This window comes from Patiria miniata, unplaced genomic scaffold, assembly GCF_015706575.1.
Source record: "Patiria miniata isolate m_02_andy unplaced genomic scaffold, ASM1570657v1 HiC_scaffold_18, whole genome shotgun sequence".
NCBI lineage: Eukaryota > Metazoa > Echinodermata > Asteroidea > Valvatida > Asterinidae > Patiria > Patiria miniata.
Genome location: NW_024037056.1, coordinates 1,673,558 through 1,692,601, shown reverse-complemented (window position 1 = coordinate 1,692,601; position 19,044 = coordinate 1,673,558). Strand labels below are relative to the sequence as shown.

Sequence of the window (19,044 nt, the reverse complement as noted above, 5' to 3'; positions counted from 1 at the left end):
TCAGCAACTTTTGATTTGAAATTGAGATCCTAGAATGCTGTTTTTCTCGGAATATACAGCTGAAGCTGAGCTGAAACTTCATCAGGTTAGTTGTTCAGTATCCTTCATTAGATTTTGAACACTTTTGTTGCTTCAAACTAACAAAATGCACAAATTACAAATGATGGACTATATCTTTAAAATAGGGCTGTGCATCGGAACCGGGTACCCGAGTACCCGACCGCTGATGTCAGGAACCGGTTCCAAATTATGGAATCGAGCACCCGTAACCAACTTTACAAATTACTTAGTAACTTCTCAGACAATGAAAAACGAAAGATCTTGAATGTCATTTGTGGGGGATTTTAAAAATGAATACCAGGTCACATGGAAAAACCATCTATCGATGGGGGCGCTGTTTAAAACCAACAATTATGCACACAAAGGGCCAATATATGGTGCTTTTCAGGGCGATACATGTGCAAAATTCAGTAAAAGGCACCAAAATGTCAGATGCCACAAAAAAGGGCACCACTTCTTTTCAAAAAAGGGCCCTTGTTCCGAAAACAAAGGGCACTTTTTACAAAAAGGGCACTCTTTACAAATTCGAAAAATAAAGAAAAACGTAAGCTTTCGATCGGATCCAAATGATTTGCATATATAGTGGCCGCATGAGGTAACTGTTCGCACTGTATTTTTACATGGCACTGCATAGCGAGCATATGCCGCCGAATACGGACGGATAACGACGAATGCCTTGATCAAGGCTACTGTTTAATGAGATGATCTTCTTAAGCTTACTGACCTTTATTATCAATCTTCAACGTTTTGCTTGAGTGAGAAATGAAGTGGTTTTTCCTCCCTTTTCCTAGATTACGAGGACTGCCACAATTTGTCGTCTGGCATTGTGTACAGCAAGCCAGCATTTAATCCTGTTTTGCCAGTGCATAGTTTGGTGACGTTCACCCGCGTATCCGTGACACAACTAGGGTCCTAGGCATAAGCGTTCTTGTGACAAAATTGCCGCCTAAACTCTCTATTGTTCTATAGATCAGTCTACTCAACAATTTAAACATTGCATAAAAAAATATATCACTCAACTTCTTTTTAAGATAATTCTCCAGCTCTGCTAGCTCATTCCGATCCGTTTCTCCGAATGAGAAACAGTCGTGGTCATGCCATTCTCGACATCCATGACAGTCTCCGGAAGTTGCTTGTTCAGACTTTCTGGCAGGGTCAGGTTTAACAAGGCACTGAATAACGTCGTCACGCCGAACAGAAAATACGCAACCTTGTCTCCCTGTATTGGTTGAAAGGCAAGACAAAAATCGTCATCGACACTCGGTTACGCGTGAGTGCGCTGCACGCACACGTATTTACAGAACCGGGTTATTTTGGGTTTCACGAACTGACATTCTCCACAGTGCAGCACTATTAGAGCGCACCCCGTACATTTTCGGTTTCACGAACTGACACTGACCTTATTTACACCAATTAAAACACTTTTTAATTAAATTTTCGTGTAAGCACACAAGTGTACGGATGGATTAAATTTGTGTAAAACCTTTCAAACCATTTTTCTCTGTTCTGTATTCCCGCATCATGCTTGGGTGTCAGTTCGTGAAAACGAAAATCTTGCTATTTTCGTCAGTGTCCGATGTGTGCGCGCGCATTACCGGGTGTCAGTTCGTGAAATCGAAATTGTTGATTACGTGGTTTTCACGAACTGACACCCACTTTCGCGTAACTGTCAGTTCGTGGTGCCGATGACAAAATGTCGTCATGGCAGTTTTGGCTGCAGCCGATTTCACGAAAGTTTATGCAATGGCGTAAATCCACTTGCGCACAATTTATCAAGTAGTAAAGTTGCGCAACATTTCACACTACGCAACATTTCAGTCATGACAATTTCACGAAAGTTTCATAGTGCATGAGTCCGCGACTTGCGCAAAAACTTATTGCGTAACTTGCGCAATCATTTTACGTTGAGTTAGTTGCGGCCTAGCAACCGAAAATGACCTATTTTACAGCTCATCGTGATCGTCGTGGAGCCTGTCATTGCACAACTTATCAAGGTTGATACAAGACACACACAGCTTTGTGTTTGAAGTAAATGAAATGCAATTTTACTTGTGACAGAGTTTTTAGATAACTGAACGATTCTGGAAAAAATCGGACGAAACTATTTTCAAAATGTGATGACTTGTGACCCATGGCAAGTACATTGCGACACGCTAATACGTACACTAACCAGATATCTGTTGAGCATCATCAGAACCCATTTTATAAAAAAAAATCTAAAAAATGCTGAAAGTACAAAGTAACAGGTATGGGAGTTTGTACTTACAAATGGCGGAAGAGTTGGTGCAAGGATTCCTCCAATACGGGCAGACATGGAACACACACCAATGGCGGTATTTCTGTGACAAAAACAAAAAACACAAATCAAACAAAACTGAAAATTACCCAGATATTGTTTTGAAAAAAAAATGTTGTTTTTCCTCTTAAAGGTAAAGTTCATCATTTGTAATTTGTGCATTTTGTTCGTTTGAAGCAACAAAAGTGCTCAAAATCTAAAGAAGGGTGCTGAACAACCAATCTGATGAATTTTCAGCTTAGCTTCAGCTGCATTTTTCGAGAAAAACAACATTCTAGGATCTCAATTTCAAATCAAAAGTTGCTGAATAGTGTTTTGAATTGGGCCTGAATTCAGCGTCCGAGACACGTTCTCACTGAGCCGATTGCAGCTAAACGATGTCGCGCGCTGATCTGACGAATTATAGCAACTGCGCGCCCGTGTGCGTCGTGCCAATGCTTGCGCGCGCTTCGCCGAATAACAAAACGAACTACTAATTTGAATTTCCTACAGTGTTTCTTAAGAAGCACCGTTGGAAAGGCCTTCTTTTGTTGATTTCTTCAAAATGACAGCTTGCCAGAAAGAATAATTTCACAGGGAGTTTAGTCCACTTACTATCTTTCAACCAAGTATGTTTTTTAACAATAATTACGCCAGTTACTTTTGGGATAGCTGCAAATGATGGACTCTGGCTTTCAGTTTGTTTTCTACAGAGTTCCTACCTTAGGACTGTTGGTAGTATTTCTGATGAGTAGAGATAGGCTGAGTTGAAGGCAACAGATACTCCCATTTTACCGATGAGTGCGAGGCAAGTTTGATATGTTGACATCGCGCCATCTGTCAACAAAAACATCCCATATATGAAGATCAAAGATGTACTCAAATCTATAAGGGGAGTCAGTCAGTCAGTCAGTCAGGAGGGGAGTGACTCAGTCGGGGAGTAGCTTGGTCAGTAACTCGGTCAGTAACTCAGTCAGTCGATGACCGTTGGGTCCTGCAAAAGAAAAGTTTTTCTTGCTAAAGAAATCCAACCCACCTTCCGACCTGGGTAGTGCCATGACCCCAAGACAAGCAAAACCAACCACAAAGAGTGACCCTGCTATGGTTGGACGTCGACCTATGCTGAAACGCGATAACAATGATAAGAATAAGAACTGAATAAAAATAATAATTATAACTAAGAATAATTGGTAATAATAATAAATTACCAGGAATGGGTCATTAGGGAGACTTTCTTATAGACTTGTGCACAAAATTTTTCAAACTTAAATGTGCCCTAACCCAATATTCCCTTTTTCCACGAATTTCGGTATGTTAACTAATTAGACCACGAGCAACAAATATAACCTAATTGCGACAATACAATTTTGCCTCTAAAGGGGGGCTGTGCCTTTAGGGAGACAGTTATGTGTCTCCCTAATGACCAGTGTCATCCTGTTATTTCAAATTGTACAATAGCGCCCTCTAGAGATCATGTACATATCTGATGACGGTGAAATTGAAACCTGGCGAATCCCTCTTACCAATTTAAAACGAAAATACTGAGGAGGCCAGCCGGTACCTCGACGATCCCGGACAGCGCAAAGTTGAGGTAGATGTTTCCTCCCAAGCTGCTTGCACCGAAGGTAAGACCGTAGTATGCAAGGCAACAGCTAAACCTAAAGGACGAAACAAAAACGAAATTGGGCACACAAGGATAAATCTTTGGTCAAAATCAAGACAGAGACGAAACTGGCCTATGGGGAAACAATCGGAAAACAAGCTGAACAAAAATCCATGTCCCAAATCTGGGCCACAACCATAGAGTTATATTAAATCACTAGAGCCCTAACTCATGTACAAAGCTGGGTTGCATCCATGTTTGTACACAAACCTATGGAAAAGTCAAAATTTTGTACGGCTTTTGTATGGCTATTTGCATATCTGCGTTTGTATTCCATACCAGTGCATCATCGAAGCCCATACGCCCAAAACCGAAATGCACGATCAGCAACTGAGCGTGTCATTTTGCTCTACGCCAACAGCGCAACGTGTGCACGTCCCTCAGCTGCAGATGCTTTTCGGCGTGACATTTTTTTAACCGTCATGACGCGCTTAAGTTGTTTGCATATCTTCTACTTGCGCGTTGCATTTAGAGTACAGTTTTAAAATTCAATCCATCTATTTTGATTGTGTTCTACAAACACACGCATGAATTAAAAATGTCTGCGCCCAGAGCGGCTTCAAAGTGTCTCCGCGCAAGAATGAAGAGTTAGCGCTCTAGTAATTTAATATAGCTCTATAGCCTCAAAGCTCTATAGGTATCTGTCAAAGACAGCAAACTCTGTAAGAGAACTGCAACTGCGTATTTTACGCAATCAAGAACGTATTGTGCAGTTTAAGAAATTGTTTCAAACACGCGATTGTTGCTTGAAATGTGTTTGAAATACGACGCAGCCGATGCGCGTTATGCAAGTTGACGCTCAAAATGACGATGCACGTGGCTGGTCTGTAGGAAATGACGTCAATTGAAAGAGACTTACGCATAGCTTCAATGTCATATGTTTGTGCTTAAACTTACTTCCAGCCGTGACCTACTCTGATCCAGGCTTACTTATGGGCGTCTACCACACCATCTGTTCACTGACAACTGGTATAACAGACTAAAATTGGTCTCGCGGATCTGCGGATCATCAAATTCCATTCAAAAGATCAGATTTTGTGGGGAAAAGAGCATCATAAAAAAACAGAATATTGGAAATATCGGATTTCCGATTAAAATTGGAAAAGTTACAAGATGAACGAAAAAAAAAATATTTTATGACATTTATAACAAAAATGTAATATTAGGCCAAAAAAAAATATTCGGTCTCTGGTCAGACCAAAGTTCCGGAATTGATGTGGCCACGCGGCTTTTTTTTTTTTCTTCAAGCTTGGATTGTACAGACAAGGTGGGTACTATTTTGCTTTTTTGGTGTCCTCATGTACATTGGTGTCCTCCATAATTTGCCTTGGTGCTTTCGATCATTTGCCTTGGTGCAATTTCCCATTCCTTGGTGCTCTTTGGTAAAAAAAATTGAGGAGGTGCGGAAATAGAGGGCGCTGTTGGAGCTTACCGCGGAACATTTTGGAAAAAAAAAAGATTGACGCGCATGATTAAAATCGACGCGCGCGCTGACCAGAGACCGACTTATATTTTATTTTGTCCTTACATTGGAAGTCACCGCACCGTTGAAAACCGTTCCTTACCAAATTATCATCAGCGTGATCATTCTTCGTCGGAGCACAGGTGTCCGGAACAAGGCCATGGCGCCCTCGGATGAACTCTTGCCCTTCGCCTCGACGGTTTTGTCCGTCAAGGCGATCATGGATCGATTCATTCTCAGTCCGTTCTTTTTACCGAAGTACATGAGTTGTTCCTTGGCTTCTTCGATACGGCCGTTGGATGCGAGCCACCGGGCCGACTCGGGAATCACCCTGAAAATTAAACCAAATCGAGGAGAATATTCACGACTTTAAAGGGAATATACATCATTTGCTTTTGCTGTAATTTTCAGAAATGGATGGAATTGGGGGGTTGGAAATATATAGCAAATATAGTTACACTGACTTTTTTGAGGTTTTGGGTTCGAAAATGCTATAAAAACCAAGAAAAACAATCATTTTCCTGTAGTCTGGTTCCCTGACTCCATATAAGAAGAAACAGAGCAGTTTACATACATTGGGGAATTGTAAGGTCAGGGAACCAGTCTAGCTGGCTTGTACCCGTTCATAGGTGTGTAATCGATTGCAAACAAGTGCGATGGTCAATTGGGGCCAGTATTTGAAAAAAAAGCCAGTTTTTTTCCAACGCTGATCGGCCGATCAGCGTTGGAAATTGATACAAAAATACCACTTTTCTTGAAAATGACAGTATGCCAGGTGCCATGATTTTACAGGATGCTTTACACTGTCATTCACTAACAGTCCAGCAAGGTATTTCAAAATGATTTGGTAGTTTTATTTTTTGATGTTTGCAAATGTTGTATTTTCCCTTTAAGGCATTTCACCTAGGCTGATTATGCCCATTATGTCTGCAGATTGGCGTGATTGACATGATAAATCGATGCAATAAATAGCAGGCAGTTTTTGAAAAAAAAAGTAATAACTTAACTACGCGTACACGCCCTTTATTCAAGCTAATGCGTGCATGTGAGGTACGCTCGGAAGTGACCAGGTTTCAAAATTCGCAAGACTATATCTGATTGACCATGCTTGCCAAGAAAAAAAAATCTAAATGCAGTCTTTGACTAAGACTAAAGAGGAATCCGAAAAGGAATATTTGCCAACGATCATCATTTTGATTTTGAAGAGTTTTGAGCTGAGGCTCCTTCTTGTGATGGCCCTGTGACCTGACCCGACCCGACCCGACCTGAGGCGACCTACTTACAATGGAATGGCAATGATGGTCACCATGGGCAAACAGGTTACAAAAGTCAACTGTCTCCAGTCTCGGACGTAGTACGCCATTGCTGCTAACACCTGAAAAAGGAAAGTCAACACAAAAAGCAATATCTTTGAGTGACACGATTTTCTGGATACAGACACTAGAAAACTCCCATTCATCAGAAATTAGGTAACTCTACTGATATTTCAACAGGTACCCATAAAAGAAACACAACCCCAAAATCCAAGAGGTTGTCTGAAGAGCGAGATCCTAGAATATTGTTTTCTCAGAATATACAGCATTCACAGAGCTAAAACTTCATCAGGTTAGCTGTTTAGAACCCGTCTTTAGATTTTGAGCACTTGTGTTGCTTCAAGCGAAAAAATGTACAAATGACAAATAATCTACCCTACCTTTAATAATAGGTATGCAGCCTCGATCCTCTAAAATCCTCCAAGTGGGGGTGTTGATTTTGGAGGATTGAGGAGGGTTAAGAGTTTTAAAAGAACGTCCGTCGGCTTACCGCTAGACCTACTGCAAAGCCACAGTGGTAGATAGTACTGAGTAAAGCTCGATGTCTGGATACCAGACTTTCTAACATCAGTATGTGACCCGCCAGTGTGCCTCCTCCAGAAAAGAACCCGACTAAAAATCTACAAAAGCAAACAAACACACAAACAGAAATGGAAACAAATTAAATCTTAAAACATAATGACACGTAACAGTTTTCAATCAATGGCACTACAGCCATAGTCGTTCACTCCAAATTTGTAATTTCATAAGAACCGCATGAAAAAAAATCACAAGCTAACTCAGGTGGGACTCGAACCCACGACCTCCTGCTTACCTTGAAAAAAAATACTGATATATATTCTGGGAGAATCCCGAAGCTAACTGAACGGCTACGAGGCATATCACGCCCCCGACGTACGTCTTCAAGCGACCGTACATGTCCGACGTCCGTCCAAGGACAATAACTCCGGCCAGAAATCCCAGCATGACCAGCGACTGCGCATAGCTGGCTTCTCTTTTGCGATCGCAGACCAGGTCCCACTGAAAGATAGATAAATTATGAAAAGAAAAACCAACTTATTACGAAATACCTGACTTGACTATCAGAGAATAAAGAGTCTTAAGCATCCTGTGAAATCATGGCACGTGCTGTCATTTTCAAGGAAAGTGGAGTCTTGTATCATTTTCCAATGATGGTTCAGCAGAACCATTGTTGGAACCATTGTTTTCCATCAATTATTGAATTCTTTCCACTTTTTCGTATTAGCTATCTCACTTAATTAAATCGCATTGGCCTTGTTTTTGCCACAATCTGAAAATGACACATATGGAAAAAATATTGTTAATATCTTATGAAATTATATTGCAAATGAATTTTGTTTTGGCAAGAATAGTTTAGGCCGGCCAAAAGAAAACATTCAGGCTTTTTGAAAAATATTAAGGAAGCCCCCCCCCCCTTTTTTTCAACAAAGATGGCATATTTTCTTTTGCTGAATCAAAATTGTTTCCAAGTACAACTGCAGAGGCTCAACTACAGTAATTCACCCAACTGTAGTTGGGATGGTCCCAAGTATTGTTGGGATAATCCCGACTTATAGTTTGGACCGTCCCAACTATAGTTGGGACTGTCCCAACTACGGTTGGGTCAATTAATGTAGTTGGGGCCATGCTTTACGGACATCGATAGCCTGGCCATGCTTTCATCTACGAAGATCAACACTTTACCTCAGAAACAATTGACGTGAAATCCGTGCTGTAGACAAACTCTGTACATGGTGGGTCCAGTTTGCAAGGGTCCCCGGCGGCCCGTCCTTTGCATGTAAATTCCGGTTCCTTCCCCACGAACGCCACGGAAATGAATGACGGCGCGTGGGCAATTTGTGCGAGCATGAGCACCGAGAAATGATAGCGTTGGATGAAGCCGAAACCTCCGACTTTCTCGAGGGCCTCGTCGAAATCCAGTCTCATATTGATAAGAGGAATTCCACGTTTTACTATTTTAGAGGCTGGTGATTACATTACTCTGTTAAAAAAAAGAGGAAAACAAAAAGAAAATGGACAGTCAACTCATTTGCTGAATAAATTTTGATCAATTTACAAAAACTCTTATTTAACCCTAGCCCCATAAATGTGGCCAATTTACTGGACTACCTCCGTAAATAAAGGCCACACTTCCACCATGTACAAAAACATGTCGAACTTTGTCAAATTTTGATTTTCACGTTTAGGCTTAGTTTGTAGTTTATTTTTGCTTTAGAAGCATACTCACCCTCTGTATAGGCTAATCAGAAAGTGCTGCCTTTTTCTGCGTCTAATTTTTGTGAAATTTTATGTTGAAATTTTGATACGTAAACGTGTGCAAAAAAATCTGGAAATTTCATGAAAAATAGACATCTGAAAAGGCAACACTTTCTGATTAGCCTATCAACAGGGTGAGTATGCTTCTAAAGCAAAAATAAACTACAAACTAAGCCTAAATGTGAAAATCTAAATTTGACAAAGTTCGACATGTTTTGTACATGGTGGAAGTGTGGCCTTTATTTACGGAGGTAGTCTAGTAAATTGGCCACATTATGGGGCTAATTTAACCGCAACTCCCTAGGCCTTTTTGCTAGGATGTAGCCTCAATCCTGCAAAATCCTGCAAGTTCAAATGGGTTTGGATAGAGAAAAAATCATTTTAGTGGGGCCAAGTAACCCCTGAAATTTCCAGGCCTCCACCATGTATGTGAGTGTGCACGTGTGAGTTTGTAGGCAAAGTGGTACATGGGCAAAGTGCCAATCTGGGAAGTGGCCATTCGGCAAAGTGGTAATTTCGGCGAAGTTGCAAATAGGCGAAGTGGTTGTCGGCCAAGTGGAAATTCGGCAATGTGGAAATTCGGCAAAGTGACCGACACCCGACACACAATATCATAACGCATGAACACGGTATTACTATTTAGTATTAGTACATTAGGCGGAGTTATTGCAGAATACCCCGCCACTCGGAAATACACCCCTAAATTCTCTGGCTACGAGGTTGGAATCACTGGAAAAGAAACAATTCAAGTCCATGCCAGCTACGCGGATACTGAGTGGGGGTCCATTATTTGAGAACGAAGCAACACAAAAGGAATGGGAGTTGCTGCAAAAAATTCTAAGTCCAAACCAACCACCCTGTTGGCGGCTACGCGGATACGAAGTGGGAGTCCCCTTGAATATGCTTGAGAGTGAAGCAACACAAAAGGAATGGGAGTTGCTGAAAAAATTCAAAGTCCAAACCAACTAGCCTACCCTGTTGGCGGCTACGCGGTTACGAAGTGGGAGTGCAATGGTTTATCAATCAACCGTGACCTAGCCGGCTACGAGGTGGATAGATTGAGTGGTGGGGTGCCCTCAGACTAATGCTATCAAATATCAGAGTAATTGACATGATTGATCATGTTGAATGATACGTCGGCTAATCTAGCATGTTGTTTAGCTTGAGCATGGATGGTTTACCCCCCACTGCACTATGGTGGTTTTACTTTTAGGCTAGACATGCTAGACTACAACCATGACAACAATATTGGCTGATCAGATTTATTGATAAGTCCCGGTTTATCATGCACTATTACCAGCTAGGCTACAACTTATCATGTGCTATAAGAGTCCAGTTATCAATCTAGAAATGTACTTTTGGTATTGCAAACAAATGTGAAGGAAATGGCTTACATTACAAAACACAAGCATGAATTTCGGCACCAAGCACATCCACTCGAACAACCGACCAGTCGCTTAGTCCACGTACGTACGTACACCACATGTACAACGTACACGTATTCAAACTAAACTTGCATTCAGTCCTTCGTGTTATTTCCAAGCACACGCAAAGTTGTCTTTACGAGAAAAAAAAGGAATACACATTTAAAACACTGCCAATTCTTTCAAGTTTATATTTTTCATTATCCAGAAACTGCACTTTTGTTGCCTCAAATTAAGACACTTAGAAATGACGAATTGACCTCTTTTGTCTTTTAATATGCAGTAATATTCCCTGAGATATTTGTGCAAGTTTACCACAATTAGTCACCAAAACCACCCAGACGTCTTCAACATGAAAACCAGGTACAAGAAAATAGGGAGTCTGACTTAGTGAAACTGTGTGAAACCGATTACGTAATCGCATAATTTTTATGTCAACATGTTTGCTCGGCTGCTGGCCTTATCTGCTGGCGCGCCGGCCGGCGCTGTCTCGTAGTCACCCCGTAGTTGTTGTTTTTTAACTAGACAGGTGCTTGTACTTAACCTGTGTACCTTGTACTTTTAGATCAAACTCCCCAACGGTCCAACACGGAGAGTGGATTGATGCCTAAGTTGGGTGTCTTGGAATTTGGATGGAGCTTTTGAAGGCTGCACAGCGCAGAGGTGTTACAGTTTGCTGTGGTAGGGCATTCCGAAGAAAAGTGGCTTTAGAAAAAAATGACTGGATAAATTAAGGGGGTAGATGTATGATGCATGGTGGCCTTCAAACTGCTTGTCGTGGGTTCTCCTGGATCTGGTAGTTTTCTGTCAATGTCGATGTCCTACATGTAGTTAAGCTGGAGTGTGGCTAGTCGTTGCGTCTGTCACCTGGTCTCAATGCATGGGATTCCGAATGGATTTGGCTCTGAAGGAGTGGCCACACACATGACACACAAACCTGGCTACTCTTCGTTGAACTTTTTGAAGGACATTCCCAGATTTTCTTGGTTCCTGGGTTCCAAGCGGCAGAGGCATACTCCTCTGTGGTTGGACATTGGTTTGGTCGTATTTTGCTCAATGCAGCAAGGCAAGTACTGGTGCATGTGTTGATGAATATGAATGTATTTACTGAAGCTTTCGTGAAGGTTTCAATTGAATGTGTGTGCTGTGTACTACCGCTAACGTGTACAGAAATGGAATCGTAATATAAGTGTATACATGAACTGGAGTTGCCCTGCTTTTTACATGTACATCTATGTTTTGGATAAGAGAAGCAAAACCTGTATGTGAACCAGTCAACTTCCATCTGAGCTGTTGCGGAACATTTTTTAGTTCTTCAATGACCAATACTTAACGCGATAAGATGGCTGCATATCGCCTCAAGTTGCGACTCCTTACAGTCGTGCTCTTCGCCATTGCAGCTCTAGTTTCCTACAGTGCTCTACAACAGTCATCCCGTCTTTTCCGGCAATTGGAAGTGGACAGTTTGGAGGAGTTTCCTGGACAACCACATCCACGAGATGTCAAACCTACTGACCACAAAAAACGTGGAATCCCTGTCGTCGATAAGGGGAAATCAAATGAGAAACCGGGCGACGGCCCGCAATTCGAACGGAATCATCCGGGAAACGTTTCAGGAGCTGTTCAACCAAAGTGCAGCGCCACCGTTACGATTTTGGTACCGTCGATGCGGCCGTTCAAAGCGTGGAGGGAGTATGAGCACCTCATGAGCGAGTTCTCACACCACTCCACCCAGCTGGGCGACGCCAACCTGAGGAGTCTTCACTTGCAGTGTCCAAGTCAGCGCTGTGACGTCGATATCCGAGTCACGACGGATGAAGAGTATCTGAACACTTCCGATGCAGTTATCGTGAACATGTTTCCGAATGCTTTGAAGGATAATCTTCTTGACTTTCTGTCCCATCTCAGGTGTGTTTATGGACTACGGACTCCACATTTTCAGTTGAAGATTGTTCAAGCCTTTTGCCTTTCATGCACTCAAGATTGAGAAAGATCGGTCGGGAGGGGAATTTATATTTCATAAATTCCACTTCTTCACATTCAAAATGATTCAAAGTCAATTGAGGGGACAACGTCAGATAAACTTAAAAGAAGACACAACAAACATGAAAATTAATATTTAAGTACCAGTCAGCTGTTTATTGATCTAGGGTTTGTGTTTAGAATCTAGAAAGGGTAATGAACCTCACAGTGTGACCATGCCTGTGGATTTGGTGACAAACTTGTCTGGAAAATACACTTTTTTGAGGGGAAAAAAGCACTTTCATAAAAAAAAATTAAAAACGGGACGGGAGTGAAAATCGAGGAGGGAGGTGATGAAAACCTAACAATTTATGTTGATTGGCCTTAAACAAATTGCAAATTTGAATTCTGGCATAGAATATTTGTTAGATAGATTATCGTCAAAAATTGTTATTTGATGCCGTCATCTTGATATTCAGAGAAAGGTCCAAATGTAAACTATAATCAACACACTGTATACATTGTACTTAATTTTTGAGAAAAATATTGGAGACTGAATGCATTTTTTTTAAAAGAAGTTTTATTATTAACAAAATCATTGAACTGTTTGCATTTTTGGTAGTTAAAAGATCATTAACATCGGTGCTTGCTTTTTGCCCCTTTTGTTCTAGACAAATCTTGCATCCCAAGACTCACTGGTTTTTCTACGGAGTGGAGAGCCCGCAGATGATGACGTACTGGGATCCTAATATCGCAGAGATCCAGTACCACCACTCGATTACGTACCACTCGGAAGCAGACATCAGGCTCCCGTACGGCAGATACTTGCCCAACCGTCGTTCTGACCAGAGGTCATCGACGACGACGCGAGACTGGTCGGCCAATAAGACGGCCCTGATCGCCTGGATGGCCAGCAACTGCGACAACACCTTCTGGCCTCGCTACGAGTTCGTGATCGAGTTGAAAAAGCACGTCCCGGTCGACATGTACGGCGGCTGCGGGACTCTGACGTGCCTTCCTGCCATGTCCGAGAAGTGCACGAATCTCGTGGCTGGCTACAAGTTCTATCTCTCGCTGGAGAATGCCGAGTGCGACGAGTACATCACCGAGAAAGTTTGGAGTAATGCTCTGCTCCAGGGAGCGGTGCCTGTCGTTTACGGGGGCAGAAAGGAGGCGTACCAACAGATCTTGCCTCCCAAATCCTTCATCCACATCGGTGACTTCGACTCCGTTCAGCACCTGGCGTCGTATCTGCAAATACTCGACCAGAACGATAACATGTACAATATGTACCATGCTTGGCGCGAACGCGGCAGTGTTCAGGCCGTGTACCCGCCATTGGACCCGCAGCTGTTTTGCGAAGTGGTGCCTTTTGTGTTAACCCCACCCCCTGCGTTTAGAACAGTGAAGAATAGTGGCTACTTCAAGGCTTGCAAAAGTAGGACTGGAACTTTTGTAGACAAGGATTCATTGAAATCATTTGTTGCATGGGAGTAGGCAACGTTTGGGAAAGAACGTAGTATCCAGACGCCACTTCCGCGGTTGTGTACAAACTGCATAGAGAGTCAAGAACATTTTCAAAAGTATTTCCGAACAAAATTGGAATGTTTCTCAGTCCCAGATTCATGTCTTTTCAACATTCATTGCAATGATTGACCTTCATTGAGATGATATATGATGAACAAAAGAGGTGTCAGGATGCAAGGTTCTTTCCAAAGTTTGTGTATAGTCTGGCCTAGGGCCTGATTACACTAGAACTTCCAGTAGAAGCATGATTAAAGGGAATATACAACATTTGCAAACATCGAAAAATAAAACTACCAAGTTTTTGCGAAATATCTTAATAGGATGTTGGTAAATGACAGTCTAAAGCATCCTGTAAAATTATGGCACCTGGTATACTGTCATTTTCAAGAAAAGTGTTATTTTTGTATCAATTTCCAACGCTGATCGGCCGATCAGCGTTGGAAACAACTGGCTTTTTTTCAAATACTGGCCCCAATTGACCATCGCACTTGTTTACAATCGATTACAAACCTATGAACGGGTACGAGCCAGCTAGACTGGTTCCCTAACCTTACAATTCCCCAATGTATGTAAACTGCTCTGTTTCTTCTTATATGGAGTCAGGGAACCAGACTACAGGAAAATGATCGTTTTTCTTGGTTTTTATAGCATTTTCGAACCCAAAACCTCCGAAAAGTCAGTGTAACTATATTTGCTTTATATTTCCAACCCCCCAATTCCAACCATTTCTGAAAATTACAGCAAAAGCAAATGATGTATATTCCCTTTAAAGGGAAAATACAACATTTGCAAACATCAAAATATAAAACTACCAAATCATTTTAAAAATACCTTGCTGGACTGTTGGTCAATGACAGTGTAAAGCATCCTGTAAAATCATGGCACCTGGTATATTGTTGATGTACTCTAACGTGGCGCGGCCCCTAACGTGGCGCACTTTGATTTTTCGCCTGTAGCGCCTAGCTAGAGCAAAAGTTTTAACTGAAATTTCACAGAAAGTGAAATTTCATCAAGTTATAAACACTCCCGTTCATAAATCGCGAATTTATTTACCCGCTACAAAGTTAAAAGAAAAACTTATTTTGGCGTGATTTTTCGATTTTATTTTCAAGTGCAAAGTGAACCCTTTGAAAATGCCCCGAAAAATAAGAAAATAATTTTGTGACAAACATCTGGCTGGGTATGTAAGTAGAGATAATAATGATTTATCAGAATTTATCAAGTTTTCAGAAATTCTTAAATGTTAATTTGGAATTTCCTGAGATTTATTTAAGTGCGCCACGTTAGGGAACACTCCGCCAAATTGTGCCCAATTTCCGGACGCCACCGTTTTTTAATTTCGGGTTAAATTTTATGAAACCGAAATTGTTCACGGAGGTTAAACAGCAAGCATTAATAAGGTAAAAGTACCAGTATTTCACTGCATGAATTTGAGGTTTGTCAACAAAGAGGTTTGGCAACACTACACGAGGAAATTTGGGTATGCTTCGAAGTGCGCCACGTTAGGGTACACCACCATACTGTCATTTTCAAGAAAAGTGGTATTTTTGTATCAATTTCCAATTTTCAAATACTGGCCCCAATTGACCATCGCACTTGTTTGCAATCGATTACACACCTATGAACGGGTACAAGCAAGCTAGACTGGTTCCCTGACCTTACAATTCCCCAATGTATGTAAACTGCTCTGTTTCTTCTTATATGGAGTCAGGGAACCAGACTACAGGAAAATGATTGTTTTTCTTGGTTTTTATAGCATTTTCGAACCCAAAACCTCAAAAAAGTCAGTGTAACTATATTTGCTATATATTTCCAACCCCCCAATTCAATCCATTTCTGAAAATTACAGCAAAAGCAAATGATGTATATTCCCTTTAAAAGTGATGCTGATATTTTTTTACTCAAAAGGGTCCTGAATAAGCAAAGTTTCTGACATTCGGAACAGACTTCCGCCAATCAAAAGTATAAGCAGTGCCTTCTCACATTTTTTTACAATAATTCCACAAGATTTGCATTTCATTTCCGTCTAAAGTTTTGAAAAGTGCCATTTTAGATTTGTGCATTTAGCTCTCCCTATTACATGTAGATGTGTTTTCCTTGATCTTCTGTCAATCAACACTAAAAAAAAAAGTGATTATGAATTTGGCAAGGTACACTTCTGCAGGTTTTTTTTTCTTAAAAGTTTAATTATTCGGAGTGGTTACAGAAGTTATGAATTTGGTAAGGTACACTTCGCTATTCTGCAGGGTTTTTCGTCTTAAAAGTTCAATTATTCAGAGTGGTTACAGAAGTTTAGAAGTCACTTAATTCACAAAAAATATTTTTCCTAAAAAAAAAACTGCAAAAAAATCTTTAAAGTGCCTGTACATCTGTCGCAATGAGAAAACTTATATTTAATGCCCTACCGACGAAAAAAATCTTAAAGGTACTAAAAAGCACCTTGAAAATGTGTTATTTATAATTGGCAAAATTTAAAATGCGTGCCTACTGATCCGTACACTGTAAATTGTGAATGCTGTCTCACATTAAAAGGCAACTGCTTTCATTGTCATTGTGTACTTTGGTTTAGGTAAATTACACGTACAGTTTACTGAGTACATACAGAAGAGTACACAGTTTGAGCTGTTTGCCCAATCTCCACGCTAAGCGAAATAGTTGCGAAAGGGCTTTGACTTATTTGACTATGCAAAGAAATTTCTCAGACTTAAAAGTAAGGTGAGTTAGTAATGTTTGTTCGAGCTTTGTGTTGCAACGTTCCCCCCCCCCCCCCCCTAGAATAAGGGGTGTGGTTTTTGCATAAAAAAGTAAACATACATGTAGTTTACAGTGGAAACTAGAAAGCACTCAGAGAGCGCAAACCTCTGCCAAGGCTAAACAATTCCCCGCCATATTGTCAGTACACCCAAAAGAAATACTCGCATAAATGGTGAAGAATCCTTAAAAAAAATCCTGTATCCAGACCCAGATCCGGATCACTTCCAAAATCTAATCGATTTGTACGTGTACCAAGGACCACCCCTGAAAACATTTTCATGCAAATCCTTCCATAACTTTTTGGGTTATCTTGTTAACAGACAAACCAACCAACCAACAGACACCGATGAAAACATAAGGCCTATACATCCTTGGCGAAGGTACATTTTTTTGGTAATTATCTTGGCTAGTTCTGTAAGACTTTAGTTTCACATTATTTTTGTTGGTGCCAATGATATGATTGGATTACTTAAAAAATATTGTGTAGTGTGTATCGAACCTCAACGAAAATTTGCTGTGGCATTGTTTGATATTTGTGGCAATCAAAACATTTGCAACTAGAGGTTCGCGTTTGTTGTTACAAACGCAGAGTGGTCGGGTAGACAACCATTTCATTAGACATTCTCCAATTAAATTATGAATATGTTTATGTCAGAAAAAAAGGACCAAGAACTTCAACATTTCCAGTACCAATTATTTTGTACAAAAAGAATGCGTCTTTTAAGGTGTGATAAATTTCAGTAAACAGTTGGGTACACGTACAAGTTATTTCCGGTTTGATGGCGTCATCAGTCAAACAGGGAAGGGAAAACACTTGTTTTATCATTAAGTAAAAATAACGCATTAAAATGTGGAAATTAAGTGTATGTAATAATAACAGTTAACTTCCAGTTTGATGATGTCACAGTATTTGGAAGCAAAAGGTCAACATTAAGTGTAACAGATGTCATTTTTGGAGGGGGCAAAAAAACAAGGTCATGAGACAGGGATCAAATGATTGATTTAAATTTAAAATAAAATGGTTATTGTTGAATTCTCCCTACAGTAATTTCCGGTCTGATGACGTCATGATTATGAAACCTTGCAAATTCATTTGCGGTTGCTCACGGGATATATAGGGTCAATATATCATAAAAATTTGATTGAGGGTTTTAACATTTTAAAAGATTAAACTGTTTTCTATGTGCCGCTGGAGGGCGCCCTTTTGTGGATGACGTCAAAATAATGTTTTTGTGATTGGCATTCCTCACTTAACACTTCCATAACGTATTTGTCTGTAGTAAAATGCTTCCGTTTTAGAGTTAGATTCAGTTTCTATTTCACTTCCGGTAACACCGGAAGTAAAGGTCAAGCAGTTTTGTGCCCGGGAATAAGAAATGTTGCTCAAGGCACCGTCTACAACCTCACGAAAAAACGAACACGATACCCTATTTAGTTCAAGAGATATAGGTCAAAGTATTTTGTCAAATTGTGCAATCAAAGCGCTTGTAATTTGATACCTGATGATGTCATGATGACGTAACAACAGTTATAACATCTTCGTAACATGGTACAAGTTCACACAAGGTTTTATGATCATACCGTAAACCGTTTGGAAGAAATTGTGCTTTGTTTCGATTTCAGGCTAATGTCTTCATTTTGAATTCACCTAACTTTGACCTTCCGGTAGACCCGGAAGTAAAGGTCAAGTGAGTTCACGTACATGACAAAAAATGTTTATCAATTTATGGTCTATCTGTTTACAAGATTGGAGCATAATTGATTATTTTGTTGAAGAGTTATAGATGAAAGAAGATCGTCATTTTTTCAACGAAAATCGCTTGTAATTTGACACCCGATGACGTCATTATGACGTCAGTGTAATATGCACCACTCTGAGTGAGGGTCAATATATGTTTAAAGTTACAAGTTCATATCATATACTGTTTAGGAGAAAACCCGCGGAAACGTGCTATGCAGAAAAAAAAGAAAGAAAGAAAGAAAGAAAGAAAGAAAGATTAATCGCAACAAATCCAAAGAGTGGTCGGGTTGTGCCCGACCACTCAATAATAGATTTTGTGTGCTTTTTTACGTCATCTAAAGGTATTTTCGTAGATATATTTGTTGTGTAAAATGAGAGTTATTTGTTGTGTGTGCTATATAAATGCCCATTTAATTTGTGTGTGCAAATTCTTCAATTCCTAGAAATAGTTTTTATACAACATTAGTATACAAAGTAATGTTTATGAGTGCAATGGTAAGAATAATTTCATGAGTTGACGGATGGAATGTTCGATTCCACGAGGCGAAGCCCCAATTCCATGAAATATTTTTATACTGCATTAGTT

General features: G+C 40.4%; 2 protein-coding genes across 4 annotated transcripts; one reads left to right on the top strand and one right to left on the bottom strand.

The window, feature by feature from the left end:
* Positions 1-1,004: 1,004 nt before the first annotated feature.
* Positions 1,005-10,509, bottom strand: LOC119724141 (solute carrier family 22 member 15-like). Of its 3 annotated transcripts, none has more exons than XM_038195064.1 (11): positions 10,445-10,509; positions 8,478-8,775; positions 7,588-7,793; positions 7,264-7,393; positions 6,744-6,835; positions 5,564-5,791; positions 3,859-3,993; positions 3,372-3,457; positions 3,058-3,172; positions 2,327-2,399; positions 1,005-1,279 (listed from the first exon to the last, which is right to left on the bottom strand). In XM_038195064.1, exons 2-11 carry the CDS (start codon positions 8,718-8,720, stop codon positions 1,109-1,111), a joined length of 1,479 nt encoding a protein of 492 aa, XP_038050992.1. In that variant the 5' UTR covers positions 8,721-8,775; positions 10,445-10,509; the 3' UTR covers positions 1,005-1,108. The 3 variants fall into 3 exon arrangements, with proteins under 3 accessions (XP_038050992.1, XP_038050993.1, XP_038050994.1); XM_038195065.1 differs by lacking the exon at positions 10,445-10,509 and adding an exon at positions 9,904-9,922; XM_038195066.1 differs by lacking the exon at positions 8,478-8,775 and having other exon boundaries at positions 10,445-10,503.
* A 458-nt stretch (positions 10,510-10,967) lies between these two features.
* Positions 10,968-14,244, top strand: LOC119724140 (4-galactosyl-N-acetylglucosaminide 3-alpha-L-fucosyltransferase FUT6-like). Its single transcript, XM_038195063.1, has 2 exons — positions 10,968-12,382; positions 13,108-14,244. Exons 1-2 carry the CDS (start codon positions 11,817-11,819, stop codon positions 13,931-13,933), a joined length of 1,392 nt encoding a protein of 463 aa, XP_038050991.1. The 5' UTR covers positions 10,968-11,816; the 3' UTR covers positions 13,934-14,244.
* Positions 14,245-19,044: the final 4,800 nt, after the last annotated feature.

Excerpts from the sequence above, each read along its gene's own strand:
- LOC119724141 (XM_038195064.1), bottom strand. The coding sequence starts at position 8,720 with ATGAGACTGGATTTCGACGAGGCCCTCGAGAAAGTCGGAGGTTTCGGC. Across the intron at positions 5,792-6,743 it reads ACCATCATTGCCATTCCATT|GGTGATTCCCGAGTCGGCCC; the intron begins GTAAGTAGGTCG and ends TTTAATTTTCAG. Across the intron at positions 3,173-3,371 it reads GGCACTACCCAGGTCGGAAG|ATGGCGCGATGTCAACATAT; the intron begins GTGGGTTGGATT and ends TTTTGTTGACAG.
- LOC119724140 (XM_038195063.1), top strand. The coding sequence starts at position 11,817 with ATGGCTGCATATCGCCTCAAGTTGCGACTCCTTACAGTCGTGCTCTTC. Across the intron at positions 12,383-13,107 it reads GACTTTCTGTCCCATCTCAG|ACAAATCTTGCATCCCAAGA; the intron begins GTGTGTTTATGG and ends CTTTTGTTCTAG.